Source organism: Mus caroli, unplaced genomic scaffold, assembly GCF_978045245.1.
Source record: "Mus caroli unplaced genomic scaffold, Mus_caroli_1 scaffold_10, whole genome shotgun sequence".
In the NCBI taxonomy this organism is placed as follows: domain Eukaryota; kingdom Metazoa; phylum Chordata; class Mammalia; order Rodentia; family Muridae; genus Mus; species Mus caroli.
In genome coordinates, this window is record NW_028227265.1 from 90,521,306 (window position 1) to 90,539,487 (window position 18,182).

An 18,182-nucleotide genomic window follows, 5' to 3' on the forward strand; every position below is an offset into this window, starting at 1 on the left:
ACAATGGATTACTACTCAGCTATTAAAAAGAATGAATTTATGAAATTCCTAGCCAAATGAATGGACCTGGAGGGCATCATCTTGAGTGAAGTAACACAATCACAAAAGAACTCACACCATATGTATTCACTGATAAGTGGATATTAGCCCAAAACTTAGGATACCCAAGATATAAGATACAATTTGCTAAACGCATGAAACTCAAGAAGAATGAAGACCAAAGTGTGGACACTGTGCCCCTTCTTAGAATTGGGAACAAAACACCCAGGGAAGGAGTTACAGAGACAAAGTTCGGAGCTGTGATGAAAGGATGGACCATTTAGAGACTGCCGTATCCAGGGATCCATCCCATAATCAGCTTCTAAACACTGACACCTTTGCATACACTAGCAAGATTTTGCTGAAAGGACCCAAATATAGCTGTCTCTTGTGAGTCGATGCTGGGGCCTAGCAAACACAGGAGTGGATGTTCACAGTCAGCTATTGGATGTATCACAGGGCTCCCAATGGAGAAGCTAGAGAAAGTACCCAAGGAGCTAAAGGGATCTGCAACCCTATTGTTGGAACAACATGATGTACTAACCAGAACCCTGGAGCTCTTGTCTCTAGCTGCATATGTATCGAAAGATGGCCTAGTCGGCCATCACTGGAAAGAGAGGCCCATTGGACTTGCAAACTTTATATGCCCCAATATAGGGGAATGCCAGGGCCAAAAGAATGGGAATGGGTGGGTAGGGAAGTGGGGGGCGCTATGGGGGACTTTTGGGATAGCATTGGAAATGTAATTGAGGAAAATATGTAATAAAAAATATTAAAAATTAAAAATAAAAATAAAAATAAAACAGGAAAAAGTAGCCATGTAAATACCCTTTTAAAAGTAACTGACCAAATTTTGGTATGTCTCAGTTAAAAAAAAAATAACAAAATACATGGGTTTCTCTCATTAGTGTATAATAATCAACACTCAAATCATTTCAACCTTTACATAGATGATTGTTATTACCACTGATTACATGAATAGATATTAGATAGTGTTCTTCATATTGTAGCTTTAGTAGAGAATAGCTTATGTTTTCCATTTTCAAATGAAAATAATACTAAGAGAATACAGTCCATATTGTTAAGGTAGTTTTAATGGATATTATTCTTAGATACTTCTAGGTTTATAGGAACATGTCAAAGACAGCATACAGTTCCCATACACCTCTCATCAAATGCACAACTATAACACCTTGTCTTGAGGGATCATTTGACACAAATATTAAGCCAAAGTGGCAACATTATTGACAAAATCCATTGAGTACATTAGGGTTCTAGTACACTTTGTGTTCCTATATATATCCCTATCAGTGTTACAGAATAGTCTCTCAATCCTAAAAATACCCTTTGATGCACCAATCACCACACACCCTCCATTCAACCTCTACCAACTTGTAGCATTTGGATTGATAAATAAACTATGAAGAAGGCAGAAAACAGAATCATAGTGACAAAGAGAAATATATAATCAGGCCACACAATGATACAGAGAAATCTTAAAAGCACAATGCCAATGGAAAGAAACTGATCTGAGAGTACTATTAACTCAAAGATTTGAATTGCATGCACTTTTGAAAAAGGCAAAATATTGAGACAGGAAATACAGCCATAGTTGGCAGGAGTCTGGCGAATAGGCCACAGTGGTTAGGACATCCCAGGGTTTCCTCAGGGCTGGTGTTCTCCTCTTTGTAACACACTGGTGGAGACATCATTGTGCAAACACAGCTAGCATTTGTGCATTGCTTTCTCTATCCCTGAGCATAAAGTTTAAGCTGAACTTTTGAAACTGAGTTTTATATTGTGGCTGAATCTTTGTGAAGAATAAAATTGATGAACCACATATGGCTTTAACCCTCCCCCCTTTATATTTTTAGATTCTTAATCCTTTCTTTTTTGAACAGTGTGAAAATTTGGTTATAGTCTTCATTATGGAGTACTCTTAAAAAATTAAAACATTGGGTTCTTTTTTGTGTTACTTAATTATTTTGCCAATTTAATGGCACTTGAAATTATTTACTCAGAAATAAAGAGCACATTTAAGGATATTAAAAAACTTCAATAGAAACTTGAAAATTAGCATTTGCCCTCATAGGCATCAGATATGTAATATTTAGCTTTAACTAATGCTAACTTAATTTAAAATAAAATCCCAAACCATTTCAATTGGTGTAATTTATACAGTTTAAGTGGTTCAAGTCTCAATCTATTTTATAAAGATTACATTTTTTTAAAAGTTTGGTGAGTTAGGGACCAAAAATCTTTAAGAGGGACATACAAATATTCCAACCAGAGATAAAGACAAAACATGAAAGTACAAAATGAATGAAATAATTCATATTAAAACCCTAAAATCAACCGTAAAATAATTGTGGTATTAAAGAGGTTATCTATACCAGCTAAAGACAGCAAAAATCTGAGCATTAAGGTAGATGGGTCCAAAGTCTCATCATTAGTAGCTAAATCACTGTTGACAATTGCTAACTTTTGGGAAAGGAGTAGCAGATTTCTTTGATATACCCTTGGTATATCAAAATGGGTCCACTTCAGGGCCCATATCCAAGAATAATTGGGCAATATAAATGGGACTTTATAGGTTTTTAAAAATGGACACGAAAATGTGTGGTGAGGGTGGATCTAAGAGGAGTTGGGGAATGGAAGTAAATATGATCAAAATACATTGCATGAAACTCTTTAAAAAAGTCTCATAAAAGAAAATTCAAGTTGTAAAAGTTCTTTTCTCTAATTTATTGAGGATAGAGATCAGAGTCTAGCAAAGGTGTCAGAGATGATAAACTGAGAGGATAGTAGGATAAGTTGCATAAACTGCTATCTCTTAAGAAAAATATGTTAATTGATATTGTGAGTAATTTTCAAAGCAACTGTGCATTAGAGGGAAGAATTCATGGAAGCATAAACTTCAGCTTTAAAAGGTTTAAGGGCCATGATCTGTCCTAACATCTGCATGTAGTAGAGCAGAATAACTGAAGATAATACTTTAGAAATCATTGATAATTTTCCATACTCAGATTCTTAAGCCACTTCTGATGTAGTCAGATGGAAAGTTAAAGGGGAATCCAAAACATTAATAATGATTTTGACTTTGAATCAAATAGCACTGAAGCCAGTCCTGTATTGATGTTAAAATGTACCTGTAAGATAGGAATCTCATACCTCTTGGAAGACGAGTTAATAATCAGACAAAACCACTCTCATGAAATAGAGTTTACACAATGGACATCTCATGTTGGTACTGGATAATTATCTCCTGAATACCATCATTTAAAGTGGAACTTAGGATAAAGTGGCAAACCACTCACAAAGCTGAACTGTCAATATTTCTACATTGACTTATAAGTAAGTTTGAGTCACTGATCTTCATATAACACTTGGGCTTTACGCCCATGTAAATGAGTCTAGACTAGAGGTTTGAGGAACCAGTGGACATTCACAAACAGAGTTATCAGAATTCCACAAACCCCTAAACTTTATAGTCCAATCTTTAGAATGGTCTGTTACCAAGAAATAAATAATGATACCAAAAATAAAATTATAGTGGGAAAAATACAAGACTTCGGATAGATTGGAGGATGCTGGGATCATGGAGGCGAAGAAAGAGAGAAAAAGAGAAAAATGACAATGAATATGCAAAAGTCATACTACACTCCAGTGTTGTCTCTTTCACACACTCCTAAATAACTTTAGATGGTATAATACCAAACTCACACTGGGCTTTCAAAAAGGATCATCTTTATTAGCATTATGGCATGATTGATTATATTTCACTAACTCTAAGTTGCTATAAATTTTTATCTTATTTTGCCATGCCCTATTGCCATTTAAATCAAGTTTTGTGGAGTTCGAAACTATAGCTCAGTGATGCAATATGTGCTTAGTAAACACAGGCCTTGGGTACAGTCTCCAGCATCCCTAAATGTAAAAGAATGAAGATAGAAAGAAAGATAACATCATTTTGAGTTGGACTAATTTATCTTTTGCTATTTTTTTTTCTCCTAAGGATCTCCTGGACTTAAAGGACAAAAGGGAGAAAAGGGCAGTGTAGGCATATCAAGTAAGTTGATGACTCCTTTTTTCCTGTCAGTTTTTGTAATAATGTAAGATTGTGATATTAGTGGCATAGGCTTGAAACTGATTCACAGAGCTTCTGTAGAAGCCACAGATTTCTCCAAATAAAACATGCTAATTAAAATAAAACAAATAGATTAGATTATATAACTCTTTCAAACTCATTACCCACTTGGTTTTTTTATTTTTTACTCTTTTTTCGATGAACACTATTTTCTAAAATCACATAGAAAATAGTTTGATTTTCCACATCAATTTCTATCCACTGGAAGGAAATCAAGCCCCTGAATAGAAACAATCACAGGCCTCTTACACACTAAGTATGCTTAACAGAAACTCATATATAGATATTAGGAAAACCTGAAGACCTTAACCTAGTTATTCTCTGGCAGCTATGGCTTTTGTTTCGTTTTGTTTTTTTTTTTCTAAAACCTTGAAAATGTCATATTACACACTTTCCAACCTTCAGAGGAATAGCTTTCACATCAGGGAGTTTCCTTATGGAATGCAGGCTGCTTATTGAATTGCACAAAACCAGGGCATTGGGCACTAAATATTAAATATCCGCTGATATCTCTAGGCCATCAGTAATTTTTATGTGTATAGGATGAATATACTTTAATGTAATAATTTTGAAGAGAATGTAGTACACACACACACAAACACACACATACACACACATACACACACACACAACACACTTAGATTCTTCAAATCAAAGAGCACCTCTTCTGTCTTCCCAGGAGAGGCTACCTGTGAAATACATGTTATGAGCATGTGTGGGGTGAACAACAGCTATGCTCTGATCATTCAGTTAGACAGACCATGGTAAAGTCCTCATTAAAAAAAAAAAAAAACAACTTTGCTGTTGTGATCAATTTTTTAAATATAGAATCAGCATGTCTTGGTTATCTAAAAAAAAAAAAAAAATCAATACCACATAGAGATGGCACAATTAGCCAGTATAAGGTTATCATTGTGATGAGCCATTGGAGTCTAACATCACCATGGCGATTTTTGAAGCTGAACAACATATTGCAGTGGTGGATTTCTCAGAACTTTAGTACTTTCCCCCACTGCTCTTAGCATATTAAGGCAACATAAACACATTCCTTTGCCCATATATTTTATCAAGTGGCCAGTTTTGGGTTGGATGCTTGTTAACCACCTTTATCTCCTTTCTCTTCCATCCCATTTAGATTCAGTTGACCTCTTAGCCCCCGGTCGTTAAGTTTCTGTGTACCTTTGTTTCTATTTCTATTTTCTCATACTTTATATAAAAGTGTTTTGATCGCATCTCCTTTCCCCGGGGCTTTCTTTAGGCTTTAGTTGAGTTTGGCATGTAAGGAGCTTCTCTACTTTAGTCTCTATATTGAAAAGCGATACTGCTTTCTGTTTCCCAGTTACCAAATGTTTTTTAAATAATTTTTCAGCTATGGCTAGAAATTTAAATTAAAAATTCGCACAGCTGTTTTGGACTGAATACTTCCTTTGAAAAAGCAGTAAGAGCTATTTTTGTGTATGAGCATATACAGCCTCTTGGTTCTTTTGCATGTGTCCCCAAAGACAATGTAAAGGCAATTTTAAACTACTCCAAAGGAAGAAATAATAATATGCCTATACATCTAACATAATAGGTCCTGGCTTTCTGTGTTTATATGTAATCTCATGTGCTTTGGCCTTTTTCTCTCAGTCAGTAGACATCCTAAATTAGAGAGAAGCCACAATTGTCACAAAGTGGTTGTTTATTTTCCTATTTTTGAAGGGTCAATAATTTCTGCTTGCTTTATACTTATATTTGCCTTTAATAAGCAGTGCTACATTCTACATTTCCCTGTACCATTTTATGAGAATACTATTAAATAGAGAATTTACTAGAAGTAGAATCAATTGTTCAGATGTCATATGCATTTTACAATGAAGTCTGGCAAGTGCCTCAAAAATGGAGCTACCACTTATTCTGTATAGAATTGTCCAATTCTTTACATTTTAATTATAATCTTTAAACTTTGTATGGAATGAATTCAATGTACATTTTTTTATACTTTTGGCATGATTTAAATATAGTAAAATAACCATGATTTCCTCTTTCATACGCTTGTCAGGATCAGTATAACTCCCTGATCATATTGGGGCAAGACCCTTTTAAGATCAGCTGGGCTGGGCAGAGCACTCTACTATCATCTCCTTAAAAGACCTTTCACCTCTGGACAAGTCATCAACACAAGTGACTTCTGGGATCCTTTTGCAACTCCTTCAAATGACATTGGTTCCTGTGTCATGCCATGCCTGGCTTCTCCATAACTTCCTCTTCTAACTCTGGGTGCTGTTGGGGCCTCCATTGACATAAGTACCTTATGGCATACCCTCTGCTACAATGACCCCCATCCCATGGCACCTTTTACCTAGATGCTCTACCTGTTGAGTAGAGGCATGCTCCTGCCTTCTTCAGACCTTCTGCTGTTCCCCTCACCTAACTGTGCAGAATCCTATTAAATGCTAAGAAAAACTTAATTGGTATTGATTGATTAAGTACCGGTTCTTGAAATGTAAGATATTTTCCTCAAATACAAATAGAGATGGAAACAGCGGTCTGTCCATCCATTCATCCACTAATTCATTTAACATAAGGTCATTGTGTGCCAATTGGAGAAAGACTTAACAGCTATAATAAATACGGTTTTTTCTAACTTCATAAGACTAATTACCTCTAGGAGATAAAATACATCAGTTATAAACAAACCAGAGAACACTGTCCCAGGAAAAGAATAGGGCTATACAAATATTGAAAGGAGATAAATAACTTTAGTACTCTAGTATATTAAAAATAGCTTTATTTTTATTGCTTGTTTCACTTTGCTACCTTCTTATTCCCAAAATTGAAGTGTGTGTGTGTGTGTGTGTATCACATATAATTATATACTATGTTGAAATCTATATATGAAAGAGAAATATAAAGTTGTACCTTTATAATAATTTTACATTTGAATAAGAACCAAACTTTACTTCAATAATTGCTTATTAATTTTAAGCAAAAACATTTTGATCATAAAGAAAAAGCAATGCTTATTTTTATTCTAGAAAGCTCTTCACATTTGTTTGCCTTTTATATTTTAAATATATATATATATATATATATATATATATATATATATACTGGAAACTAAATATTGCAGTAGAAATGGAGATATTTTGTACAAGTTATAATAAGGGAGAAAATACAGAACAAGAGAACGAAAGAAAACAAAATGCAGGAACAATAAAGATATAATACACCATGTTGTTTCCATGTTGATGCCTCTTTGTGAGTAAACAGAACATGTTTTTCAGGACTTTCCTTTGTACTTTAACACTAAACCTTAAGGTCTGCAGTATTAAGATAGTAGCAGATTACTAATTGTATGCCTGTGTATATCTCACTTTTCCTATTTTATGCTCCGTTAATGATCATGTCAATTCCTACCTCACAGGGTTGTTGTGGGGACCAAAAAATGTGTGAAGATGTCTGTAAAACCATGAAGGCCTTTAAAGTCTTAAGAATAGTTCATAGCAGTCTTTTTTTTTAACAGAACAGTTGTTCATTGTAAATTTTATGCAGACATGGTAAATCTCTAATCATATCAGGACTGAAAGAAAATTAAAATGCCAAGAGCCAAATGTATGTCTTGAATAAAAAAAAAAAGAAATGTAAAATAAGACAAGATTTCTATGTTATATGGAGCAATACATGTGTGCCCAGAACATAAGTCAGTGAGTTTGTCTCAGCAAAGTAGAAGATTGTAAGGTATAAGGAAGAGAAGCAGCTAAACCAGAGGCCAAATATGTGGACAGAACAAAATGTCAAAATAATAAAACAAGCTTGGGCTATGCAGGACAGAACCTGAGCCCATTTCTGTCGAGCATGTTCTAAGAAGAACAACAACAAATTTGCATTGTTACTGGTACAAGGTTTTGTCTCTGACTTTGTGACTCCAAGATCTGATGAAATATGTCCCTGAGGAAAAGAAAGATGGAATTAGCCAATGATTTTGGGAGTCTGTAGTATTAATGGACTAGTTTTTCTGTGAAATCATCTAGAGAAACCTGGATTTGAACCGGTGGCTTAATTGGCCTATGCTGTGGAGTGTGTATGACTCTTTTCTTGTGCCAGATGCATTGCTGTGGAAAATTTTGGCTTCATACAGAATGACCCCAATCCCAGCTGTGCTGGTACACAAATTCTAGGAATTCAGTTAAGTCATTTTACATCCAAAACTACACGTATACGGTTAAGTGTGGAATATTAACCTGAACTTTCCAAATTAGTGAAGAAGGCTCTGTTTTTCACTTTAGATAAAAATAGATGCTGAATGCCCTGTTCAGAAGCATCAATTATCCCATCTTTTATAGGGTATAATGAAAAGTGAAAATGCTATGTTCTGTTGCCATGCTAACTAGAAAGGGTGTTTCAATCAAGCAAGGGAACCGTGTAAGTAAATACTGAGAAGCACCATTGAAGAGCCCTGTTGCTTATCCGTGGTGTGTCAGCATGCTTTGCTCGTGATCAAGAAGAGAGACAGGATGTGAATTTTGGGCGTCTTCTTTTGAACCTCATACAATGATATGAAAATAAAATGTATTTGCTTTGATTTATACTGAAAACTCAACTCGATCTTAAATAAACTTCTGGTCTTTCTTAAAACATTCAGTTGATTAAAGTTAAACCCTCCCCCCATCAGTAGCTAATTATACTAATGGATATTCAGAGAATACTTGCTGCAAACCAGGTGCTTTTTGTGCATTTTTAAATCTAATGCTCGGAAAGCCAGTGGGGTAAATGCTATTACTATCAACATTTAATGAACTGGAATCTAAAGTTAACTGCTTATAAAGAAAAACAGCACAAACTCAAAGCTATGCTTCTCAGTTTCCAAATTCTCAGGACTCCGTGAAATGCTTCCAAATCACTGAAGTATTCTATGCATATAAACCCTAAAAATATTGAATATGGAGGTGGAGAGAGAGAGTAGACTTGTAATTAGCAGTTCTATTTTTCCAGAATAAGCCTTATAATTTGAAGATCTCGAGGAGACAAAAATGTATAGATTAGGTCCAGAATTCCTGAAGTATACTACTTAGTCATCTGTGTTTATGTTTCCACCAGTGTAACTACTGTGTACATTGCCCGCATTCCCCACCTCGAGTCTATTACTCAGACACATCGTCTTCCTGGAAGTGCTCTCAAGACTTCCATTATCGCAGCCGGAGGACAGTGACCTGCCCTGCAGAGAGCGCCATCTTGGCTCAGGGACTCCGCCGAACTTGGTCTGTACAGGTTAGAGTGAGGACCACAGAGGCAGACAGCTTCTGGGACAGGCGGGAGCCACAGAGCCGCTGAGGCAGCACCCTTTTGGGGCCGCAGACATCCTGCACCCTCCCAGTCGGAGGACAGTGACCTGCCCTGCAGGGAGCGCCATCTTGGCTCCGGGACTCCGCCGAGCTTAGTCTGTACAGGTCAGAGTGGGGACCACGGGGGCAGACGGCTTCTGGGACAGGCAGGAGCCACAGAGCTGCTGAAGCAGCACCCTTTTGGGGCCGCAGACTTCCGGCACCCTCCCAGCCGGAGGACAGTGACCTGCCCTGCACAGGAGCCCTCTGCCTCAGGAGCAGGGTGCACATCTTGGATCCAGGACTCCACTGAACTTAGGAACTTAGTCTGCACAGCTGAGAGTGTGCACCACAGAAGCCTACAGCTTCTGTGACCTGCCTAAGCAACACAGCATCTGGGAAAGGTCCTGTTTTCCGCCTTCTTCTTCGGCCAGGAGGAGGTCCAAACGCCAGATATCTGTACACCTTCCCTTTAAGAGGAAAGCTTGTCAGCAGGGAGTGCTCTAACCACTGAAACTCAGAGGAGAGAGCCTGTCTCCCAGGTCTGCTGACAGAGGATACTCAGAATCACCAGAAGAACAACCTCTGAACAGAGACAACTATAACAACTCCAGAGATTACCAGATGGCGAGAGTTAAAGATAAGAATCTTACTAACAGAAACCAAGACCACTCACCATCATCAGGACCCAGCAATCCCACTTCGCCCAGTCCAGGGCACCCCAACACACCTGAAAAACTAGACCTGGATTTAAAAGCATATCTCATGATGATGGTAGAGGACATCAAGAAGGACTTTAAAGAACTACAGGAGAACATGGCTAAAGAGTTACAAGTCCTTAAAGAAAAACAGGAAAACACAACCAAACTGGTAGAAGTCCTTAAAGAGAAACAGGAAAACACATCCAATCAGATGATGGAAATGAACAAAACCATACTAGACCTAAAAAGGGAAGTAGACACAATAAAGAAAACCCAAAATGAGGCAACACTGGAGATAGAAACCCTAGGAAAGAAATCTGGAACCATACATGCAAGCATCAGCAACAGAATACAAGAGATGGAAGAGAGAATCTCAGGTGCAGAAGATTCCATACAGAACATCGGCACAACAATCAAGGAAAATGGAAAATGCAAAAAGATCCTAACTCAAAACATCCAGGAAATACAAGACACAATGAGAAGACCAAACCTACGGATAATAGGAGTGGATGAGAATGAAGATTTTCAACTCAAAGGACCAGCAAACATCTTCAACGAAATTATAGAAGAAAACTTCCCAAATCTAAAGAAAGAGATGCCCATGAACATACAAGAAGCCTACAGAACTCCAAATAGGCTGGACCAGAAAAGAAATACCTCCCGACACATAATAATCAGAACAACAAATGCACTAAATAAAGATAGAATACTAAAAGCAGTAAGAGAAAAAGGCCAAGTAACATATAAAGGCAAGCCTATCAGAATTACACCAGATTTTTCACCAGAGACTATGAAAGCCAGAAGATCCTGGACAGATGTTATACAGACACTAAAAGAACACAAATTCTAGCCCAGGCTACTATACCCAGCCAAACTCTCAATTAACATAGATGGAGAAACCAAAGTATTCCACGACAAAACCAAATTCACACATTATCTCTCCACGAATCCAGCCCTTCAAAGGATAATAACAGAAAAAAACCAATACAAGGACAGGAACCACGCCCTAGAAACAACAAGATGGTAATCCCTCAACAAACCGAAAAGAAGACAGCCACAAGAACAGAATGCCAACTTTAACAACAAAAATAACAGGAAACAACAATTACTTTTCCTTAATATCTCTTAATATCAATGGACTCAACTCCCCAATAAAAAGACATAGACTAACAAACTGGCTACACAAACAAGACCCAACATTTTGCTGCTTATAAGAAACTCATCTCAGAGGAAAAGATAGACACTACCTCAGAATGAAAGGCTGGAAAACAATTTTCCAAGCAAATGGTCTGAAGAAACAAGCTGGAGTAGCCATTCTAATATCAGATAAGATTGACTTCCAACCCAAAGTCATCAAAAAAGACAGGGAGGGGCACTTCATACTCATCAAAGGTAAAATCCTCCAAAAGGAACTATCAATCCTGAATATCTATGCTCCAAATACAAAGGCAGCCTCATTCATTAGAGAAACTTTAGTAAATCTCAAAGCACACATTGCACCTCATACAATAATAGTGGGAGACTTCAACACACCACTTTCACCAATGGACAGATCATGGAAACAGAAACTAAACAGGGACACAGTGAAACTAACAGAAGTTATGGATCAAATGGATCTGGCAGATATCTACAGAACATTTTACCCTAAAACAAAAGGATACACCTTCTTCTCAGCACCTCATGGTACCTTCTCCAAAATTGACCACGTAATTGGGCACAAAACAGGACTCAACAGATACAAAAACATTGAAATTGTCCCATGCATCCTATCAGATCACCATGGACTAAGGCTGATCATCAATAACAAAATAAATAATAGAAAGCCAACATTCACATGGAAACTGAACAACACTCTTCTCAATGATACCTTGGTCAAGGAAGGAATAAAGAAAGAAATCAAGGACTTTTTAGAGTTCAATGAAAATGAAGCCACAACATACCCAAACTTATGGGACGCAATGAAAGCATTTCTAAGAGGAAAACTCATAGCTCTGAGTGCCTCCAAAAAGAAACTAGAAAGAGCACACATTAGCAGCTTGACAACACACCTAAAAGCACTAGAACAAAAGGAAGCAAATTCACCCAAGAGGAGTAGACGGCAGGAAATAATCAAACTCAGGGGCGAAATCAATCAAGTGGAAACAAGAAGAACTATTCAAAGAATCAACCAATCAAGGAGCTGGTTCTTTGAGAAAATCAACAAGATAGATAAACCCTTAGCCAGACTTCTAGAGGGCACAGGGAAAGTATTCTAATTAACAAAATCAGAAATGAAAAAGGAGACATAACAACAGATCCTGAAGACATCCAAAACACCATCAGATCCTTCTACCAAAGGCTATACTCAACAAAACTGGAGAACCTGGATGAAATGGAGAAGTTCCTAGACAGATACCAGGTACCAAAGTTGAATCAAGATCAGGTTAATGATCTAAACAACCCTATATCCCCCAAAGAAATAGAAGCAGTCATTAATAGTCTCCCAACCAAAAAAAGCCCAGGACCAGATGGGTTTAGTGCAGAGTTCTATCAGACCTTCAAAGAAGATCTAATCCCAGTTCTTCACAAACTATTCCACAAAATAGAAACAGAAGGTACTCTACCCAACTCATTCTATGAAGCCACAATTACTCTGATACCTAAACCACAAAAAGACCCAACAAAGATAGAAAACTTCAGACCAATATCCCTTATGAATATTGATGCAAAAATCCTCAATAAAGTTCTTGCTAACCGAATCCAAGAACACATCAAAACAATCATCCATCCTGACCAAGTAGGTTTCATCCCAGGGATGCAGGGATGGTTCAATATACGGAAATCCATCAACGTAATCCACTATATAAACAAACTCAAAGACAAAAACCACATGGTCATCTCGTTAGATGCGGAAAAAGCATTTGACAAGATCCAACACCCATTCATGATAAAAGTCTTGGAAAGATCAGGAATTCAAGGCCCATACCTAAACATGATAAAAGCAATCTACAGCAAACCAGTAGCCAACATCAAAGTAAATGGTGAGAAGCTTGAAGCAATCCCTCTAAAATCAGGGACGAGACAAGGCTGTCCACTTTCTCCATACCTATTCAACATTGTACTTGAAGTCCTAGCCAGAGCAATTCGACAACAAAAGGAGATCAAAGGGATACAAATTGGAAAAGATGAAGTCAAAATATCACTTTTTGCAGATGATATGATAGTATATATAAGTGACCCTAAAAATTCCACCAGAGAACTCCTAAACCTGATAAACAGCTTCGGTGAAGTAGCTGGATATAAAATTAACTCAAACAAATCAATGGCCTTTCTCTACACAAAGAATAAACAGGCTGAGAAAGAAATTAGGGAAACAACACCCTTCTCAATAGTCACAAATAACATAAAATATCTTGGCGTGACTCTAACTAAGGAAGTGAAAGATCTGTATAATAAGAACTTCAAGTCTCTGAAGAAAGAAATTCTAGAAGATCTCAGAAGATGGAAAGATCTTCCATGCTCATGGATTGGCAGAATCAACATTTTAAAAATGGCTATCTTGCCAAAAGCAATCTACAGATTCAATGCAATCCCCATCAAAATTCCAACTCAATTCTTCAACGAATTAGAAAGTGCAATCTGCAAATTCATCTGGAATAACAAAAAACCTAGGATAGCAAAAACTCTTCTCAAGGATAAAAGAACCTCTGGTGGAATCACCATGCCAGACCTAAAGCTTTACTACAGAGCAATTGTGATAAAAACTGCATGGTACTGGTAGAGTGACAGACAAATAGACCAATGGAATAGAATTGAAGACCCAGAAATGAACCCACACACCTACGGTCACTTGATCTTCGACAAGGGAGCTAAAAACATCCAGTGGAAGAAAGACAGCATTTTCAACAAATGGTGCTGGCACAACTGGTTGTTATCATGTAGAAGAATGCGAATCGATCCATTCCTATCTCCTTGTACTAAGGTCAAGTCTAAGTGGATCAAGGAACTTCACATAAAACCAGAGACACTGAAACTTATAGAGGAGAAAGTGGGGAAAAGCCTTGAAGATATGGGCACAGGGGAAAAATTCTTGAATAGAACAGCAATGGCTTGTGCTGTAAGATCGAGAATTGACAAGTGGGACCTCATGAAACTGCAAAGCTTCTGCAAGGCAAAAGACACCATCAATAAGACAAAAAAACCACCAACAGATTGGGAAAGGATCTTTACCTATCCTAAATCAGATAAGGGTCTAATATCCAATATATATAAGGAACTCAAGAAGGTGGACTCCAGAAAGTCAAATAACCCCATTAAAAAATGGGGCTCAGAATTGAACAAAGAATTCTCACCTGAAGAATACCAAATGGCAGAGAAGCACCTGAAAAAATGTTCAACATCCTTAATCATCAGGGAAATGCAAATCAAAACAACCCTGAGATTCCACCTCACACCAGTCAGAATGGCTAAGATCAAAAATTCAGGTGACAGCAGATGCTGGCGGGGATGTGGAGAAAGAGGAACACTCCTCCATTGTTGGTGGGATTGCAAGCTTGTACAACCACTCTGGAAATCAGTCTGGTGGTTCCTCAGAAAATTGGACATAGTACTACCGGAGGATCCAGCAATACCTCTTCTGGGCATATATCCAGAAGATGTCCCAACCGGTAAGAAGGACACATGCTCCACTATGTTCATAGCAGCCCTATTTATAATAGCCAGAAGCTGGAAAGAACCCAGATGTCCCTCAACAGAGGAATGGATACAGAAATTATGGTACATTTACACAATGGAGTACTACTCAGCTATTAAAAAGAATGAATTTATGAAATTCCTAGCCAAATGGATGGACCTGGAGGGCATCATCTTGAGTGAGGTAACACAATCACAAAGGAACTCACACAATATGTATTCACTGATAAGTGGATATTAGCCCAAAACTTAGGATACCCAAGATATAAGATACAATTTGCTAAACGCATGAAACACTAGAAGAATGAAGACCAAAATGTGGACACTGTGCCCCTTCTTAGAATTGGGAACAAAACACCCAGGGAAGGAGTTACAGAGACAAAGTTCGGAGCTGTGATGAAAGGATGGACTATCTAGAGACTGCCGTATCCAGGGATCCATCCCATAATCAGCTTCTAAACGCTGACACCATTGCATACACTAGCAAGATTTTGCTGAAAGGACCCAAAGATAGCTGTCTCTTGTGAGACTATGCAGGGGCCTAGCAAACACAGGAGTGGATGCTCACATTCAGCTATTGGATGGATCACAGGGCTCCCAATGGAGAAGCTAGAGAAAGTATCCAAGGAGCTAAAGGGATCTGCAACCCTATAGTTGGAACAACATGATGAACTAACCAGTACCCCGGAGCTCTTGTCTCTAGCTGCATATGTATCAAAAGATGGCCTAGTCGGCCATCACTGGAAAGAGAGGCCCATTGGACTTGCAAACTTTATATGCCCCAATATAGGGGAATGCCAGGGCCAAAAGAATGGGAATGGGAGGGTAGGGAAGTGGGGGGCGGTATGGGGGACTTTGGGGATAGCATTGGAAATGTAATTGAGGAAAATATGTAATAAAAAAAAACAGTGAAAAAAAAAAAGACTTCCATTATCACTAATGAGAGTTACTTACGTGCACCTTGCGAAGAGCTACCTGCTAATAGTCTACCTTTATTTCAGTAACTGACTCAGTTTTCACACTTTACAGTTTCTCTAGATGCTTTGAAGCCTCTTTGCACTTACTGTGTCTTCTTTTTTTAAATTTCAGAGTGTGCTTTTTCCACAGTAGCACTAGTTATGAGCTAGCAAACAGGGTCCAGTATACCTGAGCAGGAGCAACTCTCAGTAAACTAAACAAATGCTACCAAATTATGACAGTTGTGTTTTTGGATATCACTTCCAGGGATGCCCTGAATTGTTAATCAAACCATACAGCATTCTCATAACACAATAAATATAGCCTTAATAATATTATTGTTATGTCTTGTAAATAGAGATTTGAATCAGCAACTGATACATACTTATTAGCTTGTCCTGTTCAATTCCTCTTCCCACTGACTATCAGAGCCTGAACTCCACCAGGTACAATCAGAAGAGGGGAAAGTCAATATAATTCTATCCAGGATTTGTGCTAACAAATTTAAAATTTATACAGTATGAACAGGGGTTTGGAGAGAGAAAGGAAACCCAGAATGCCACGTCACCTCCTTTCCTAACCTGTGAGCAATGGAGGATTTCCCAACACCCCATCCCTAGTTATGAGCCACTGCCTTCTGTGCTACAATGAGGAATTCTGCTTTATAAGAACACAGTATCACATATTTATTCACATTAAAACACCTTATAAGTGTAGGCTCACAACCTATTATTTGGTTTCCTCAACCTTTATTGTCTGGAAGCATGAAACTGTTAGGAACTGAGTCTTAAGATCAGTTCCCTAGAAAAAACAGCTCGACTACACAGGACATGTCCAAGATATCTATGCACACTTGCATTAGACCTTAAGCTAATTACCCTTAATCATTGCCTAGGGCACTCTTATTCCTCCCACAAATCCTCATGCCCTAAACAATACACTTCAGAGTAAAATATGTGAATTCCAGAAATATTGCAAAGCTGTTTAAATGTCTCTAATGTGAATTGTGCAGCAAAATGGCTCTATCTCCTAGTGATATTTTGTGGGAGTCGGAAGTTTCACTTCCCCTGGAATAGTGTCAAGTGTGACTAAACACAATTTTCAGTTTTCTATGCACAATATTTTCATAAAACCCCATATGGCTTACAGCATGACTCATTAGACTCTAGTAAAATAGTCAAATGTTCTTTTATAAAGTGCCATCTAAGTGAAACTCTCTCATGTGATATTAACATTTATTTTTTTAATATTAATTTTAAAATTATTTTAGTAGTTCTTTGAGATTTTCTTATGATGTCTTTGGATCATATTTATTTTCCTCTCAACTTTTTCCAGATCGACTCCTGCTTCCATACCCAGCCCAACTTTGTGTCTCAATAAATAAATCAAGACCAATTTGTGTTACCCACATATTTGTGAATGTGACCACTGGAGCATGGTCAACTTACCAGGAGAAATTGACTTTCTCTCTCTCAGCAGCTGTCAATTGTCTGCAACTTCTTGGCTTAGAACGGGGCATCTCACCAAATTCTTTCTCTTTGTGGCATGATTAGGCGGGGCTTGAGCATGAACCAGTATTGTGCATGCTGTTACAACTTCTGTGACTTGCATGCAGAAATGGAGGGATCATTGTGGGAGAAGAGATCATCTACCACCATGCACTTTTTACACACCTCTTCTTCCACAATGATCCCTGACCCCTCCATTTCTGATAAGCACACTGTCACCTACGGGAATACAACCTGTGTATCCAAAGAACATGGGTGTTCGGATCACAAGAAGTCAACCATTGAATCATGGTTATTAATATCTACTGAGGAATCTAATATATCCTTAGTGAATATTTGGAAAATTTAAAATCAGACATTTTGTTTTCAGGTGGCAGCAAACCTGAGCCCTTGTACAGTTAGGTAAATGCTGTGACACTGAGTTGCACTGTCTACTAGCTTTCTCATTGTTCTGACAAATGCACGTTATAGAAGGGCTTGCTTTGATCCACAGTTTGAAGGTGTCTTATACAATAGCATGGAAGTTAAGGAGTTTTGAGCATGAGATATCTGGCCATGTTTTCTCTATGGTTAGGAAGCACAGGGAGAAACATATTGGTTCTCAGCTTCTTTTCTCCTTTGTATTCATTCCTGGAAACCCAGAACCAGTGGAGGTGCCTCCCACAGTTATGGTTGATCTTCTTACCTTATTTAATGTACTCTGGAGTCCCCCAGACAGACATTCCCAAAGGTTAGTCTCCCAAGTAATTCTACTTTCTGTCAAATTGACAATATTAGCCATCATTTTAAACCCTTAAATAAGAAATTTGTTTGTTTGTTTATGGCATTAGTCTCACTACATATCTCAGTTTGGCCT

General features: G+C 37.8%; 1 protein-coding gene across 2 annotated transcripts in view; it reads left to right on the forward strand.

The window, feature by feature from the left end:
- Msr1 (macrophage scavenger receptor 1) overlaps positions 1 to 18,182 on the forward strand; it is a 73,617-nt gene that overhangs the window by 33,821 nt on the left and 21,614 nt on the right. For both annotated transcript variants that reach the window (XM_021170308.3, XM_029480987.2), the window contains exon 8: positions 4,055 to 4,108. In XM_021170308.3, coding sequence (XP_021025967.2) covers positions 4,055 to 4,108 — 54 coding nt within the window. The remainder of the gene's footprint in view (positions 1 to 4,054; positions 4,109 to 18,182) is intronic.